This window comes from Heloderma suspectum, chromosome 2, assembly GCF_057233095.1.
Source record: "Heloderma suspectum isolate Gila_16-S chromosome 2, 16-S_ref, whole genome shotgun sequence".
NCBI classification, from domain to species: Eukaryota; Metazoa; Chordata; class Lepidosauria; order Squamata; family Helodermatidae; genus Heloderma; species Heloderma suspectum.
The window spans coordinates 43,419,793-43,437,985 of record NC_139459.1 but is presented as its reverse complement, the minus strand read 5'-3'; the positions used below and the strand labels follow the sequence as shown (position 1 = coordinate 43,437,985).

The 18,193-nt window shown below is 43.9% G+C and overlaps 1 protein-coding gene across 3 annotated transcripts in view; it reads left to right on the top strand.

The window, feature by feature from the left end:
• CENPK (centromere protein K) overlaps positions 1-3,899 on the top strand; it is a 28,240-nt gene extending 24,341 nt beyond the window's left edge. For 2 of the 3 annotated variants that reach the window (XM_084833324.1, XM_084833325.1), the window contains exon 10: positions 2,588-3,899. In XM_084833324.1, the coding sequence (XP_084689450.1) occupies positions 2,588-2,746 (159 nt within the window). In that variant the 3' untranslated portion in view covers positions 2,747-3,899. The remainder of the gene's footprint in view (positions 1-2,587) is intronic. The other variant, XR_014787603.1, reaches the window with a different exon arrangement.
• Positions 3,900-18,193: the final 14,294 nt, after the last annotated feature.

Sequence of the window (18,193 nt, the reverse complement as noted above, 5' to 3'; positions counted from 1 at the left end):
GGGCAGCTTCAGACGTTCTTGGAGGAGACTGATTATCTGGACCCATTTCAGTCTGGCTTCAGGCAGGGTATGGCACTCAAACAGCCTTGGTTGCTCTGACAACCTACTCCTGGAGAAAGACAAGGGGAGTGCTACACTGCTGATCTTCCTGGATAGAGGCTTTTGATACCATTGATCATGGTATCTTACTGGATTGGCTCTTCAGGATGGGAGTTGGGGGCACTGTGTTACAGTGGTTCCAATCCTACCTGTAGGGCCGATTCCAGATAGTAGTATTGGTGGATTTACTAGTTATTAACAGAGAACAGCTCTAATAGCGCCCAATAATTCAGAAACATGTAGGAAGAAAGCCAGACTATAAAGCACATGGTCTTTGATGTCTATGCACTAATGCCCAGAGTATCAGAAACAAACAGAACAAACTTGAACTCTTAACACAGGAGGGAAATTATGACTTGGTAGGTGTAACTGAAATTTGGTGGGATGACTCCCATGACTGTAATATAGCAATTGAAGGATATAACTTGTTCAAAAAGAACAGGAGGAACAGAAAGGGAGGTGGAGTTGCACTATATGTTAAAAAGACATATCTCTGCACAGAAATACAGGGGGATGAGCTTGGTAGCCCCATCGAGAGCATCTGGGTTAAAATAAATGGAGCAAAGTATAAAAGGACCATGGTGGTCGGAGTCTACTACCGGCCACCCAATCAAGGAGAAGACGAGGATGAAACTTTTGAAAAGCAAATAGCCAATGTTTCAAGGAGCATGATGTAGTGGGATTGGGGGACTTCAATTTCCCCGATATTTGTTGGGAGACAAATTCTGCAAAACATGGCCCCTCCAAGAGATTACTGACTTGTGTTGCTAATAATTTCCTCCTACAGAAAGTAGAGGAAGGAACTAGAGGATTGGCTATCCTTGACTTGATCCTAACCAACAGGGATGACTTAGTGGATAAAGTAGCAGTTGTGGGAACTCTGGGGGAAAGTGACCATGTTATACTTGAGTTCTTGGTTCTAAAGGAAGCAAAAGCTGAGTGTAGCCAAACACATACCCTGGATTTTAGGAAAGCTGATTTTAATAAACTCAGAACAATGATCAGTAAGTTTCCATGGCAAGCGACTCTCATGAGAAAAGGAGTCCAAGATGGGTGAGAGTTTTTAAAAAAGGGAATTCTCAAGGCACAATTACAAACAATTCCATCAAGAAAAAAAGGCGGAAGACAACAGAAGAAGCCAACGCGGCTTCACAAAAAGCTTAGAGACGACCTGAAACAGAATTCAAAGGGTTGTTGATAGACTGGAGCGCTGGGCAGAAAACAACAGAATGACATTTAATAGGGATAAATGCCAAGTTCTGCACCTAGGAAAAAGAAACCAAATGCACAGTTACAAGATGGGCGATACTTGGCTTCCAAATCCTGGGAAGTACTAGTTCCCCTCTATTCAGCACTGGTTAGGCCTCATCTGGAGTACTACGTCCAGTTCTGGGCACCGTACCTTAAGAAGGATGCAGACAAACTGGAAAGGGTTCAGAGGAGGGCAACAAAGATGATCAGGGGACTGGAAACAAAAAACCCTATGAGGAGAGACTGAAAGAACTGGGCATGTTTAGGCTTGAGAAGAGAAGGCTGAGGGGAGATATGATAGCGCTCGTCAAGTACTTGAAAGGTTGTCACAGAGAGGAAGGCCAGGATCTCTTCTTGATAACCCCAGAGTGCGGGACACAGAATAATGGGCTCAAGCTACAGGAAGCCAGATTCCGGCTGAACATCAGGAGAAACATCCTGACCATTAGAGCAATACAACAATGGAACCAGTTACCTAGGGAGGTGGTGGGCTCCCCCACACTGGAGGCATTCAAGACGAGGCTGGACAGCCATCTGTTGGGGATGCTGTGACTTAGATTCCTGCATTGAGCAGAGGATTGGACTCAATGGTCTTATAGGCCCCTTCCAACCCTACTATTCTATGATTCTATGCGTTATTTTTCAACTTAAGTATTATAAAGAGAGAGAGCATGTATTTTATATATACTGACATTAACCGCCTCCGTTCCTCCATTTAAAATACAAAAAGCGCTAAATGGGCCTCTGAGCCTGTCTAGCTGACTTACCTTTCAATAGGCGAGGAGGGGACTGGAGATACAATAGGATACTGCGCAACCCAGTCTCCCCTCTCCCTGCCCACCAGCATGCCCCCTTTTCTCCCTCTTCAGCCTCTCTTATAAGGTCTTGTAAGAGAAGCTTTCCATGGTGCCTGGGGTGGGGGAGGGAAGATCCATAATCGGATGTCCTCCTGCATGCTCTTGGCTCTGTCTACAAATGCGGATGAGGAGATCCACAGCAGCATCCTGTGGTGCCCCAAACACTACCTAGGGCCCACAGCATGCTCTCTAATTCTTTTAAAATAAGAAACTTGAATCCATCTTCATTTTGTATCCAGTAATTTGAAGCCAACTAGAAGAAACATCTTTCAATTGTATTTATAATTTTTGTAAGCTCTTATTACATTTATCCCAAATTTCAAACTGAGTCTGACATATCAAAGCTAACGTTATATTCTAAATCTTATTTTCATTTTCAGAGCCTGATTGATAGACTCATAAACACACCACATGATCCATATATAGCTATCAGTGCTTCATTTTGGTCGCCTTATATTGAACTTCTGCTGCGATATGGAATTGCATTAAGACATCCTGAAGATCCAAACAGAATTCGTCTTGAAAACTTCCACCAATAGCAAGATATATTAAAACCCGAGCCACCACCTGATCAGTAAAATAAAGTTAATTAGAAGCAGTATAAATGTTTTTCTCTGCCTGAGAAGATACTATGAATCACTAATGTTTCATGTCTTTCATGCAGGTTCTTAGAATATTTCCATAAAGTAGGATCTAAAGAACTGTTTTTAGTGTTAGATTGTGACAATTCCTTCTAATGTTACTTTTACTACTATTAGTAAATAATGCTTGATTCTGAAAACTATTCAGACTGTTAAAATAAGGGATATGCTCAGATTAAAGGACTATTTTAGACCTATGGGTCATTTAGCTGTTTCAAACCAACTTCGCTACCATCAACTGTTGGACTATAATATGGGCTTAAAAGAAAACAGAAAACGGTATCTCTTCCTGAGAGGAAGAAAACAGAACTTTGTCTTTCGAAGTCATAGGGCAGCCTTCCCCAACTTGGTGCCCTCCAAATATTTTAGACCAACTCCTAGCATTCCTGACCATTGGCCATGTTGGTCAGGGTTGATGGGAGCTGGTGTCCAAAACATCTGGAGGGCACCGTATTAAGGAAGCCTGTCATAGAGAATGTGTAATTCCGTAGGCATAATTGTGAAAGAGAGACAAAGGAAATGTATTTAGAAGTCTATGGTCAGAATCTAAAAGGTGCCTGCCTCAGGACTGGGGATACTTAGCATCTTGCTAAGACCCCTTCCGTCTCTACCCCCAGTTTCAGATCTTTCCACTGCCACTGGTGTGTGATGATTGGGCCATGAGGAATATCATCTCACAAACACAATTATGGCAGATTTGCCTCTTAGATCCTGTTTCCTACACAATTTATCGAAAATTGTGGTGGTGGGGTGGCTCCCTTTCTTTGGAAGCCCGTGCCCCTGGAGTTCAGGCAGATGCCAACGCTATGTTGCTTTCAGCGCCTCTGTGAAACAGCTGTATTCCAGCAGCATTCCTTAGCTGACCAGCCACAGTTTTCATTGGCATTCTGTTTCTAAAAATAATAATTTTAATAATGGTGTTTTCATCTTTTTATCTTTTTATCTTTTTACTATTTTACCTTTTATGTTCACCGCTCTGGAATCTGCTTTAGATATGGAGCAGTATACAAATGTTGTAAATAAATAAATAAAAACAGTAACACAGAATTTCAGGCCTGCCCTCAGCTTCAGTCGATGTCAGAGTATCTAGTAAATAACATCTAAAATGTGCAATTCCCTTTTCATATTACTTATTGCAGAAGTGCCCACAACTGTACTCGATTCCAGGACATATGGTCCAGATTTGTCTCACAAATCTTCTGGGCATTAAGTATGGGAAGTCATATTCCACGCAGTATAAAAATTCAGTATTTGTCTGGACTAAAAATGTTTACTCCTAGCTTGCCTTCCTTATTTAGAACCACTGGCGCTCCATGATTGAAGGATTTTTACACTGGGACCAGTGACAAGACCGGACCACAGGAATATCTGTTTTTAGCCAAGCAGCTGTTTTTTGTTTTAATAGAAATTACTTATCTTACACCATTATTTAAGAATAATGCCATCTTAATCTGGACAATTTCTGTCACAAGGCTGGAATTCTAAACATGCTCAAACTAACTCCCATTGTAAGAGAATGTTTAGAGTAAAATATAAGCTAACTTTAGAGTAAATATTAGAATCAGGCACCTTATATGATTCAGTTGTATAAGCATTACATACTTATAAGCATATAAGTAAGTCCATTTCCTTTTAATACTTGTAGGATGTGCTTTGGAAAGATCAATTCTATCTACTGAACACCATGATCCTAATCAATTGGACAAGTGGGTGACTACATTCTCTTGCAAGGTGCAAGAATGCAAGTCTCTCTTTTGTATTCATACTGCCAATACAGAGGTCTGCCTCCTGCATTGGTGCTAAGAACTTAGGTAGTGCAGCTGAACTGTAAAAGGTCTTGCACGGATCTCAAATTGGCAACAGAATGGAGTAGCATGCAAAAGACATGGAAGTGGGAACAAGTCGGTATCCTGGGCAGAGGCAGAACTGAGGAGTCACCGGTGGTAGAGTCAAGGAAGTATTTCCCACATTCTCACCACCAATCCTTGTTTAAAAACCATATTCCTCTCATTCCACCCATCCTTTGGGAATTTTTTTTTTATAAGAATTGGTGGCAAGAATGAGTGGAAAATATTTTTTTAACTCATTCTCACCACCAGTCCTTGTTAAAATATATATATTTCCATCCATTCTCAGCACCAGTCCTTATTTCAAAATATATTTTCAACAACTCCCAGGAGTCCCAGCACAAATCCATTAAAAAAAATTATTTCCGCCTATTTCCAGAACCGATCCATTTAAAAAGTTATTTCCACCCTCTCGCTTCCTATTCTTTAAAAAATCCGCTCTTACCCCAATCCATAACTCGCCACATTTTATGTATTATTTCCACTCACCAGTCTATTTTAAATACCACAGTCTACCTCTCTTTCCTGCAAAAGCCAGACTCAAAGGCAAGCAAGCACAGCACCGTACACAGCAAAATGCCACAATCCTCTCAAAAATGGAATGACACACACTGAGCAGTAAGCAAGGCAGCAACCAGCCGAAGAAAAGGGGAGAGAGTTGTTGAAACAATTATTTCATTTATTTATTAGTTTTATTTATTTATTTATTTGTGTATTTAAAATGTTTGTATCCCACCCTATATCATTACGATCTCAGGGTGGCATACAGATAAAATCAATGTAAACAGTATAAAACAGTTTTAAAAGCTAAAACATATTAAACCATTAAACAAGCTAATAGCAATTAAAATCTAAAAAATAAAACAGTTAAACAGTGTGCTATTTTAGGGAATGCATTTAGCCCTCAAAGGCTTTGGTTAAAAAAGCCATGTTTTTACTTAGCACCGAAATGAAACCAATGTATGCGAGGGGAGGGCATTCCACAACCAGTGTGCCACAGCAGAGAAGGCCTTCTCCCACATCCCACCACAGTGTATGTCTCGCACTGGTGGGACACAGAAGCATGCCCCTCCAACAGAACTTAGTCCTTGGGCAGGCATATGTAGGGAGAGGTGCTTCCTCAAATATCAAGGTCCCATAGGGCTTTAAATGTCATCACTAGAGCATTGAATTCCGCCCAAAAGCATATTGGCAGCCAGTGCAATTCCTTTAAAACTGGCGTTATATCATCTTTATGAGCTGTTCCGGTCAGCAGTCTAGCTGCTGTATTTTGCACTAGCTGCAACTTCCAAGTTGTCTTCAAGGGCAGCCCCACATAAAGTGTATTGCAGTAGTCTAATCAGGAAGTTACCAGCGCATGTACTACTGGGGATAGGTTATCCCTGTTCAGGAAAGGCCATAGTTGGTGGGTCAGCCAAAGCTGGCCCCAAGTACTCAGGGCCACGAAGTCATCTGTGGCTCCAGTGACAGGAATGGATCTAGGAGTACTCCCAAGCTATGCACCTGCTCCTTCAGGGGAAGTGCAATCCTGTCCAGGACAGATCGCTTACCCAATTCCTGGACTTGGAAACCACCAATCCATAGAGCTTCTGTCTTGTCAGGATTTAGCTTCAGTTTATTGGCCCTCATCGAGCCCATTATAGCCTTCAGGCACCAGTCTGGCACCTTCACCACCTCAGCTGACTCCGACAACAAGGAGAAATAGAGCTGAGTATCATCAGCATACTGGTGACACCCCACCCCAAAACTCCTAATGACCTCTCCCAACAGCTTCATATAGATGTTGAATAGCATGGGGGATAGAATAGAACCCTGTGGCACCCCACAGTTTAATAACCATGTGGTAAAACATGAATCCCCCAATACTACTCTCGGGAATCGGCCCTGCAGGTAGGATTGGAACCACTGTAACACAGTGCTCCCAACTCCCATCCTGAAGAGCCAATCCAGTAAGATACCATGATCAATGGTATCAAAAGCCTCTATCCAGGAAGCTCAGCAGTGTAGCACTCCCCCTGTCTTTCTCCCGGAGTAGGTTGTCAGAGCAACCAAGGCCGTTTGAGTGCCATACCCTGGCCTGAAGCCAGACTGAAATGGGTCCAGATAATCAGTCTCCTCCAAGAACGTCTGAAGCTGCCCAGCCACCACACACTCAAGCACCCTGCCCCCAAATGGGATATTAGCAATGGGGCAAAAGTTCTCACATACCTCTGGGTCCAGGCAGGTCCTCTTCAGGAGAGGGTCCACTACAGCATCTTTCACGGTGGCAAGCACCACCCCCTGACATAGTGAAGCATTTATCACCCCCTGGACCCATATAATACTTAAATACTGCTTAATATGACAACAAAAGCTAAAATAGAACAACAAAATCTAACAAGAGGAAGGAAACTGGAAGCTGAGACGTGTGCCGCAGGCCTTTGCTTCTCCTCCAGATTGGTCTCAGACTCTTACATGTTTTAAATCCTCAGAGTCAGCAAAGCAAGAGTACAAGAATTAATCACTGGGCTCACTGCCATGCCAAAAACAATTTCTATTGGCTCAGGTTGGCTGCCAAGTAGAAAGTGATTTGCCCATGTGGCCCTCACAGCCGCCCATTCACTACCCCATGACAGATTTGGTCTTATTGGCTGCTTCTGCCCTGTTACTTCTCTCTCTCTCTCTCGCTCTCTCTCTCTCTCTCTGCATGTGTCCAACTGTTTTTACCAAGTGCCAGACTGGCCCTTCTCCCATAACTTTACAGAGATGCCCAGGTGTTTTGCAGGAAACAACAGGGGACGGGGTGCACCAACACAGGGGTGGGTGGGAATTCTAAAACGTTTCTTTCCATGGGGTAGGCAGGGTACCAAACCACCTGCTCTCTGCTTACCACCACTGGAAACTTGCTGTTCTGATTAGTGGGAAACCATTGTTTCTTGCTTGTTTGTTTATTTATAATTTTCTACTGTGCCTTTTCACAGCATTTGTAATATTCCGAGTGGCTTAAACAGTTAAAAACCAATAAAATCCAACAACTTGAATCAACAACAACAGCAATAAAATGAGACAACTACAACAGATAAATCCAGTCTAATAAACCACCGGGGCAGCTGTAATAGGACTCTCAACCTAGCAGGTCAAATACCTGCTGCAATAAAAATAAAGTCTTAAGCTGGCAGCAAAAAGCAAGGAAAGGGGGAGGGGAAGCAAACGGATATGGGGAAGGGTGTTTATTTCTTTATGTATTAGATTTATATCCCAGCTTTCCACTGTCAATCGTGCTCAAGGTAACTAACAATAAAATACAGATAAAATACAAAACTATAATTAAAACATAAAAACAAGCCATTTAGAGTCAGTGGCTAGATGGCCATAGGATAGGTCGGTTCCCAGAGAACTAACCCACACCCCCTCCCACACCGCCTCGTAGGCAGCGTGGATCGGCCCTGCGCCCCGTGCTCATAAGAGCAGCACAGAGTGATGAAAACAGGGCATTCCCGGGGGCGGGGTGGGGAAGTTGGGAATCCGGTAGGACACATCCTATGTGTTGTCCAGCTGCCACTTCCCACACTCTAAGGTCCTGCGGCTAGACAGCTGAAATTGGCTGTCTAGCCATGAAAGCAGGGCGGGGGGAGCAAGGAGGAGATCCGTTCCTCACCACTCCTCCTGCCCTGCACTGGATAGGCAGTCACCCCTGGGGGCGGAGGCGACCGTCGATCTTGATAGGATTGCTCCCTGAAAAACACATCACATGTTCCATGATCTAGGTGTGGCCACAGAGAAGTCCCTCTCTCACATCCCAACCAACAGTGCCTTGGCCCCTGCTGGAACATGAAGAAGCACCTCCTCAGCAGACACGGCTCATGGTTAACAGTACAGATTATGATAGGAAAGACAGTGGTTGCTAAAATATGTGGGCCTGAGCTATTTAGGGGCAATGCTTTTCATTACATTCAAAAAAGGCTACTTGTTTCTGGCTGTATGACATAGTTTTGGCATTGCACATAGTGTTAAGAGACTATTGTTCCATATTCCAGACAGCATTTGAAGATAAACCTGCATCCAAGCCGTTTGATTTCACTGTTGTGTCCAAATACAGCAAGCTATGGTTTGCTCAACCATAGTTTGCCTGCAAACCAAGATTCCAAACCAGGGTTGGATCCTTGTTTGTTAAGATGTGAACAAATCATAGTTTGTTGCATTGGGAGGCAGAGGTAAATTATGGTTTCCCACTTAACCAGGATCAGAAGCTTCTAATCTTTTATGCATGAGGGAAAAGGTTGAGGAGCCTGCCCAGCCAAGACTTAACACCCATTCATGCTCATAACAGCAAACCATTGTTTGCCATGCTTCTCAATGCATCCATGGAGGCAGTGGATTGTAGAATACAGTACACATTCCCTGCTGCAAACTGAGGTTCCAAGTATATAAGTGACATGCACCCTCTGGTACCCCCAAGTCAAGAGCACAGCCCCTCCCACCAGCCTGCACTCCCTGATCTCTTCCCATGCAAAGACATCGTACAATGAGGACAGCACTAGCACAAAGGAATCATGGACAAAATTCAGGGATGGCAAATGCATGGATTAATTGGATTAAACTATCAATTAGCTTATACAAGTTTAAGCAAGAATACAGAAATAGTCATCTGAGCTGTAACAGAGGATCAGACCAGAACATTTTTACTTTTAAATAAGTTTTAAGTTTGATAGTTTCTAAGCTGTCATGGTTAATATGAAGGAGTTCAACAGACATCGTTCTTATATATTCCCCATTTTCTTCAGTACTCCTTTGTTGAAGCTGTGCTTCTTGCATTGCACATCCATAGTAAAAATCTTGCAGTAGCCATTAAAAATATGACACTCCAACATAGCTGGTTCTTAAGGAACAGCTCCTTCCCACCGTACAAAGTCCTTTTTCTTTCTAGCAGACTCTGCTGTAAACACCTGGCTACACTTTGAGGAAGCTCAGGCCGTCGGGGGAAAGGGAATTCATACCAGACTCTGGTTATTTAAACAAGATGTTTCAATCCCTTCTTTCTAAACTTACCAAATGCTCAGCCTCAGCCTACTTTAGAGAAAACCAGTTTGAATAGCAAATGTGTACCCTGGCTTATTGTTTTTGTCTTTCTTATGAGGTTCACCGGGTGGCCTTGACTAGGACGTTATCAATGAAGCTAACCTTGTGGGGCTGTTACAAGGCTAAATCAAAGCCCTGAGCTCGTCAGATGGAAAGCAGGCTGCAAATCGAGCAGATACATGCATGCTATAGGCACTCATGCAAGGGAGGCCCAGTCTGGGTTGATTTTTGTGAGTGGAAACAGTAGGACCTGATTCAGACTTGAGCATGAAAGCAAAGCCTCTTTGCTAAGCTTACCCCAAAGTGGAAAAGTTCTTTATCCCTTATCAGCATTGGTGTGTATGTGGATTACTTTTGGTTAATATCTGTGCACCAAACTTGCACCTTCCTCTGGATCTGTCAGGTGGCAATTCATTTTCACTTGGGACCCTTTTAGCTATATAACTATATTTCTGTAACTGATCATAACAGTGTTTGTTATGTGTTTAGGTGCTGATTCCCAGTAGAGAAATTCATTGTTTAAGACACCACCACCACCAGGTCATCGTCTTCTTCTTCTTCTTCTTCTTCTTCTTCTTGTAATCTCAGGCAACTTTAACATTCTGTCTTCATTCAAATTGTTTCCAGGTTAAACAATGAACATTCCAAGGCACCTCAGCAGCGCAGAACTACCCATAATTATAATCAGCCATGGTTACAAAAAGTTCTTTGTTCTGTAAAACTTAAAAAATTCTGTATTTTACAAAATTTATTATGTCAAATGAAATTGAATCCTGCCTTCTTTTTTTGGCAACCAATACTGTTTGCAGGTGCTTCCAAATGAGCTTTAGGATTATAGTAAGCCAAGAAAAATGTAATTTTGGTGGTATTTCTATTGTAATTTAGAACTCATTTAAATGAGTTGCTGGAAGCCGTTCCTTGCAGACATATTTTAAATGCAAATTAATCTAGATGACTGCTTCGGGGTCCTTGATAAATACAAGTGGCAACTTGAGACCTTTACTATTTATAATAAATCATTTCCTCTTCAATCAGTTTCTCATGTTTCCCCAATGTTATAATATGCTTTTCTTTTGCTAAGGGAACACAGGGGAATTCTGGCTGGTTGGCAAGGAGTTACACCATTAGCCATTTGGTGAAATGATTGTCCAGCAGCATCACTGCCAACATTCTAAATAAGCCACAAAAAAATCAAGTTCAGAAAAACAACCCCATTATTAAAAATGATTTGATACTTATCAGGGCACTTATTTTACAAATGTCCTCTAATTTCTTCACTATCAGCTGCTTTCTTTTGTGGCTTTTGCAAAACTCCTTAAGTTTGTATGACTAAATTATTATATCTTCGTATGTACCCAAACTGCAAGTATTATTAACATATCACATTACTTTTGTGTATATGTAATCTGATGCTCAGACTGTGAAAGCAAAACCTGTCGGTTGAGGCTGTCCAAGAAAAAACAAAACACCAGCTCTTAAGCTCTTCGACAGCAGTGTGCCAATGACCCAGCTCCAGTCTGAAAGTGGGGCTTGATTTTACTTTGGTACCTTCTCTTATACACACACACACACACACACACACACATACACACCCCTGCTGGTCAGACTATCTGTCCATCTATTCCAGTATTGTCTACTCCAGAGGTGCTGAAACTCAGACCCAAGGGCTAAATTCAACTTCGAAGAAGTTCTGGTGGTGGGCGTAGCTGAAGGCAAAAGGATTGGAGCCAAAAATACAAAAAATACCAGCATATTGTAGTTTAATGTTTTTACTGCCAGTAACTAAGCCTTAGGAGAGGCATTTCAACCTTTTAAAATGGGGCTGGGGGACTGCACAAAAGCCAGGAAACCACCCAATGACTGGTGGCTGGGGGAAAGGTAGTGGGGTCATGGGAAGAGGTCATGGTTCTCTGGGAAACCCCAGAGGGCCAGACTGGGGCCGGGGCCGGGGCCTGAGGTTCCCCACCTCTGGCCTGCTCTGACTGGCAGCAGCTTTGCAGAATCTCAAGCAGAGGCGGTTTCACATCACCTGCTACCAGAGATCTTTCCATGGGAGATTAAACCTGGGACTTTTTGGCATACAAAGCATGAACTCTGCAGAGCTATGGCCACTCTCCAAAAGTTTCAGTCAGGCCCCTGGAAGGTGGGATTTTAAATCAAGTAAAACCACTGGACCAGAACAGCTCTGTTACTCGTGATGCCTCCCAGACCATTTGGCCATATACTCGGCTGGATTACTTACAAGGATTATATCTGGGAACAACATTATTTGAATTGTGAAATGCTCCAACTGCCCCATACCGAAAGTTCTGAAGTGGTCTGACCCTCACCTCCATCAGTCCAAGTTCAGCTAAGTAGCCTAGCCTTGGCAAATGTGAGAGCAGTGGAAGTACTGCCAGCACTTTCCCATTCTCAGCTAGGTAGATTTCGTGATTGGGCAGACTACTGGACCAGTGCACGCTTGTCAGGGTTTTAAAACTTGATCAAAGTCCCTTATTTAGGACAGGAATGTGACAGCATTAAGAAGTGACTGATCTGAAACACTGACAAAGTTAGTTATAAGGGAATAACAGGATAGCCATTCACATTACTGTCTCCACAGTTATTTCTCAAGATAGACAAGTTCTGATGATATTGTATCTCCTTCTGCAGAAACAAGGTTACGGAAACTGCATTCATCTTAACTGAAACCTCTTTACTTTGTCCCTGCATCATATACGCTAACAGTAAATACAGTTCTCCGAGTGGTGCTCCTTATGTAGCCAAAACAAAACCACAAAAAGGCATAAGCAGACTTAAGGGAGCCTCAAAACCTGAGGAGAAAAAAAAATCTAAGGTGGGGACCCAAAACAACCCAATGAACACCATGCTCAGTGGCCACAGAATGTTGGCTAACTGTTAGGGTGGGTGGATGGGTGCGTGGGTGAGAGAAATAGAACATAAAACTAGAGTGGATGGGGGAATGGAATATGGAAGAGGGCATGGCTGAAACCCTGAATAGGAGCACTCCACAGACTGCAACATTTTCTTCCACTTGTAATATCGATGGGGCAATCTAGCTGGGGGGGGGGGCAGATCAGGACCATCATGTGGGAGTAGGGGGCCATAGCCCCTTCCCCTTGCTGTGGTCCCATCAGAATCTCCCACCCAGTATCTGCTATTTGCAATGGGAGGAAAGTTCCACTAGTCCCAGTGGAAGCTTTCCTCTCATTCAAAACAGCATCGAGGGTGGCGGGGATGACGACATTCTGAACAGGACTGTGGCTGGAGCAAAGGTTCAAAGCCCACTCCCCCAACACCAGTGTCCCAGTCTGGCTTAGCACCCTCCTCCCAACGTGTCAGCTATTTGTTTAATTTTTTACAAAATCAGCTATATGTTGCCAAACCACATGAAAAACATCATGTCTAGTTTGGCCCTAGGACAGCCATTCAGAGAAAGAAGCAGTGGAGTCTGATGGCTCTGATGTCAGTGGGGCGGTGAATCCACTCTGGGTTTCAGTCAGAACTCTGAAGGAGCTACGCACCTTAGATTGCTCCTTTAGAGTTCTGACTGGTTCTGTCTGAAACCCAGATTGGAATCACCACACCACTGACATCGGAGCCACCAGCCTCCACTGGAAATAAGCGAGGGTCTCAGGCTTGGCCTGCTTACTTTGTCTTATACAACCGAATGGGGGCCATTTGGAAGCAAGCCTGTCTGCACAACTGCCCTTCTCCCATGCCCCCCCTTTTGTTTTGCCGTCATGATAACTTGTACCTAAGAGACAAATGCTCAGACATGGCTTTTCCCTGCATGACGATGCAGACATGCTATTTCCAGAGTTGTAGCTGTGTTTATTCCCCTTCATGGATCACTGCCTTGTTGTGGCGAAGGGGCTTGCGTAACTCATTGAAGCCATAAGCTATGCCGTGCAGGGCCACCCAAGACGGACAGGTCATGGCAGAGAGTTCTGACAAAATGTGGTCCACTGGAGAAGGAAATGGCAACCCACTCCAGTATTCTTGCCAAGAAAACCCCATGGAACGTATCACAAGGCTAAAAGATATGACGCCGGAAGATGAGCCCCTCAGGTTGGAAGGTGTCCAATATGCTACTGGGGAAGAGCAGAGGGTATTTCCAAGTAGCGCCAGAAAGAGTGAAGCGGCTGGGCCAAAGCTGAAAGGACACTCAGCTGTGGATGTGTCTGGTGGTGAAAAGAAAATCCGATGCTGTAAAGAACAATATTGTTTAGGAACCTGGAATGTCAGATCAATGAATCAAGATAAGCTGGAGGTGGTCAAACATGAGATGGCAAGATTGAACATCGACATCTTGGGAATCAGCGAACTAAAATGGACAGGCATGGGCAAATTTAATTCAGGTGACCATCATATCTGCTACTGTGGGCAAGAATCCCTTAGAAGAAATGGAGTAGCACTCATAGTCAACAAAAGGGTGGGAAAAGCAGTACTGGGGTACAATCTTAAAAATGATAGAATGATCTCAGTACGAATCCAAGGCAAACCATTCAACATCACAGTAATTCAAGTCTATGCCCCAACCACTGAGGCCGAAGAAGCTGAGGTTGATCGGTTCTATGAAGACCTACAACACCTTCTAGAACTAACACCAAAAAAAGATGTCCTCTTCATCATAGGGGATTGGAATGCTAAAGTAGGAAGTCAAGAAATCACCGGGATAACAGGCAGGCATGGCCTTGGTGTACAAAATGAAGCAGGACAAAAGCTAATAGAGTTTTGCCAAGAGAACATGCTGATCATAGCAAACACTCTTTTCCAACAGCACAAGAGGCGACTCTACACATGGACGTCACCAGATGGTCAATATTGAAATCAGATTGATTATGTCCTTTGCAGCCAAAGATGGAGAAGCTCCATACAGTCAGTAAAAACAAGACCTGGAGCTGACTGTGGCTCAGATCATGAGCTGCTTCTTGCAAAATTTCGGCTTAAATTGAAGAATGTCGGGAAAACCACTAAACCGTTCAGGTATGACCTAAATCATATCCCTGATGAATATACAGTGGAGGTGAGGAATAGATTTCAGGGATTAGACCTGATAGACAGAGTGCCTGAGGAACTATGGACGGAGGTCCGTAACATTGTTCAGGAGGCAGCAACGAAATCCATCCCAAAGAAAAAGAAATGCAAGAAAGCAAAGTGGCTGTCTGATGAGGCTTTACAAGTAGCTCACGAAAGAAGGGAAGCGAAAAGCAAGGGAGAAAGGGGAAGATATACCCAACTGAATGCAGAGTTCCAGAGAATAGCAAGGAGAGACAAGAAGGCCTTCTTAAATGAACAGTGCAAAGAAATCGAGGAAAACAACAGAATGGGAAAGACTAGAGATCTCTTCAAGAAAATCGGAGATCTCAAGGGAACGTTTTGTGCAAAGACGGGCATGATAAAGGACAAAGAAGGCAGGGACCGAACAGAAGCAGATGAGATTAAGAAGAGGTGGAAAGAATACACAGAAGAACTATACAGGAAAGATCTGAATGTCCCTGATAGCCATGATAGTGCGGTCACTGAACTTGAGCCGGACATCCTCGAGAGTGAAGTCAAGTGGGCCTTAGGAAGCATTAGTAACAACAAAGCTAGCGGAGATGACAGTATTCCAGCCGAGCTATTTAAAATCCTAAAAGATGATTCTGTTAAAGTGCTGCATTCAATATGCCAACAAATCTGGAACACTCAACAGTGGCCACAAGACTGGAAAAGGTCAGTTTACATTCCAATTCCAAAGAAGGGCAATGCCAAAGAGTGTTCAAACTACCGCACAATTGCGCTCATTTCACATGCCAGCAAGGTGATGCTCAAAATCCTACAAGCTAGGCTTCAGCAGTATGCGAACCGAGAACTACCAGAAGTACAAGCTGGGTTTAGAAGAGGCAGAGGAACTAGAGATCAAATCGCCAACATTCGCTGCATCATGGAGAAAGCAAGAGAATTCCAGAAAAACGTCTATTTCTGCTTCATTGACTACGCTAAAGCCTTTGATTGTGTGGATCACAACAAACTGTGGCAAATTCTTAAAGTGATGGGAGTACCAGACCACCTTACCTGTCTCCTGAGAAACCTGTACGAGGATCAAGAAGCAACAGTAAGAACCAGACATGGAACAACCGATTGGTTCAAAATTGGGAAAGGAGTACGACAAGGCTGCATATTGTCACCCTGCTTATTTAACTTATATGCAGAGTACATCATGAGAAATGCCGGGTTGGATGAATCAGAGGTCGGAATTAAGATTGCTGGGAGAATTATCAACAACCTCCGATATGCAGACGATACCACCCTAATGGCAGAAAGCGAAGAGGATCTAAAGAGCCTCTTGCTGAGGGTGGAAGAGGAGAGTGCAAAAGCTGGTTTGAAACTCAACATTAAAAAAACTATGATCATGGCATCTGGCCCCATCACTTCCTGGCATATAGAAAGGGAAGAAATGAAAGCAGTGACAGATTTTACTTTCTTGGGCTCCAAGATCACCGCAGACGGTGACTGTAGCCATGAAATTAAAAGACGCTTGCTCCTTGGGAGGAAAGCTATGGCCAACCTAGACAGCATAGTAAGAAGCAGAGACATCACCTTGCCGACAAAGGTCCGTCTAATCAAAGCTATGGTTTTCCCAGTAGTAATGTATGGCTGTGAGAGCTGGACTATAAGGAAGGCTGAGCGCCGAAGAATTGATGCTTTCGAACTGTGGTGCTGGAGAAGACTCTTATGAGTCCCCTGGACTGCAAGGAGGTCAAATCAGTCCATCCTAAAGGAAATCAACCCTGAGTGCTCATTGGAAGGACAGATAATGAAGCTGAAGCTCCAATATTTTGGCCACCTAATGCGAAGAGAAAACTCCCTGGAAAAGACCCTGATGCTGGGAAAGACTGAAGGCAAAAGGAGAAGGGGACGGCAGAGGATGAGATGGCTAGATAGCATCACGGATGCAATGAATATGAACTTGAGCACGCTCCGGGAGAGAGCGCAGGACAGGAAGGCCTGGCGTGCTATGGTCCATGGGGTCACGAAGAGTCGGACACGACTGAACGACTGAACAACAAGCTGTGTTTATTGCAGCAAAAACAACAAAGAGTCTTGTGGCCCTGTAAAGACTAACCTGTTTATTTATTCTGGCATAAGCTTTGGGCAGACACTGTCCACTTCATCAATCGCATCCACAAAAGCTTGTGCCAGAATACATTCATACAATGATACTGTTTGTAATATAATCTATGGGTAAGGAAGGGTATCTTTACATTAGGTTTTTACATTTATGAATCTACAGCACATACAATACCCTGTGTGTGTGTGTGTGTGTGTGTGTGTGTATTTACTCGGAAGTGAGTCCCACTGTGTGCGATGGGGCTTACTACCTATTAAGTATATTTAGGACTGCAGCCTAGGTGACTCCGTTGGTGAAGGCAGCAGTGTCATATACCTCTTCGGCTTCTCAAAGAGCAGCTTGGAGAGCAATCTGATGGCCCCTAGACAGAGTCTGGGAGGGCCATAGATAGTTTGGATTTCTGGATCCGAGGTTGGAGACACCACTCTGACCTTGGATGCAGGAGTCTGAGCTCCCCTACCCTCACAGCCGGCACAATGGGAACCGCGCTGGCTGCCTCTCTGAGGACACAAAAGCAACCTCGGAGGGAAGGGAAAGGGCATTCCTGTGGGTGGAGAGGGGAGGGGACTGGGGAGGCTACTGTACGAGGAATCCTCCGGCCTCCGCAGCCTCCTTCCCTCCCTCTCCCTGAAGCCTCACTAAAATGCAGACCAGGAGGCGAGGATATTCGTAAGCCTCCGGGTTTGGAGGCTTACGGGAATCAAGGGTGGATCTGCACCCTGAATTGCATCTGATGAAATGGATTCTAGTCACTGAAAGCTTAAACCATTATATATGTCTTAGTTTTAAGGATGGTACAAGACTGAAATAACAGAGAATCTTGTAGCATCTCAAAAACAAACGTGTTTCAAATTTAAGGTTATCTTCCTGTTCATTCAGATCTACTGTAAAAAGGCTCAAATTTGCTTCTTTCTGTTCAAGCAAACATTGGCCTGCTCTCATCTGTGTTCTAATAAGGGTTGGTAAAGCATAATCCTTGGCCAACCCCTCCTCCCAAATAAGAAAGGTTCTCTAAGGCTCTATTCCAGGGGTACAGAACCTCAGGCTTGGGAGCCAAATCTGGCCCATCTTAGGTCTCAATTTGGCCCTCTGGGGTTCCACTTTCCCCTGACCACCAGTAGTTTGGTGGTTTCCCGGCTTTTGTGCAGTTTTTTCCCCATTCTAAAATGTTGAAATGCCTCTCCTAAGGCTTAGTGACTGGCAGTGAGAGCTTTAAGCTAAACTATGCTGGTGTTTGGGGTATTTTGTTCCTGCCCCTTTTACTTTTGGCCTCTCCCACCACTGGAATTCAGCTCCCAAGAGCTGTTCTGAAACTGCATTTGG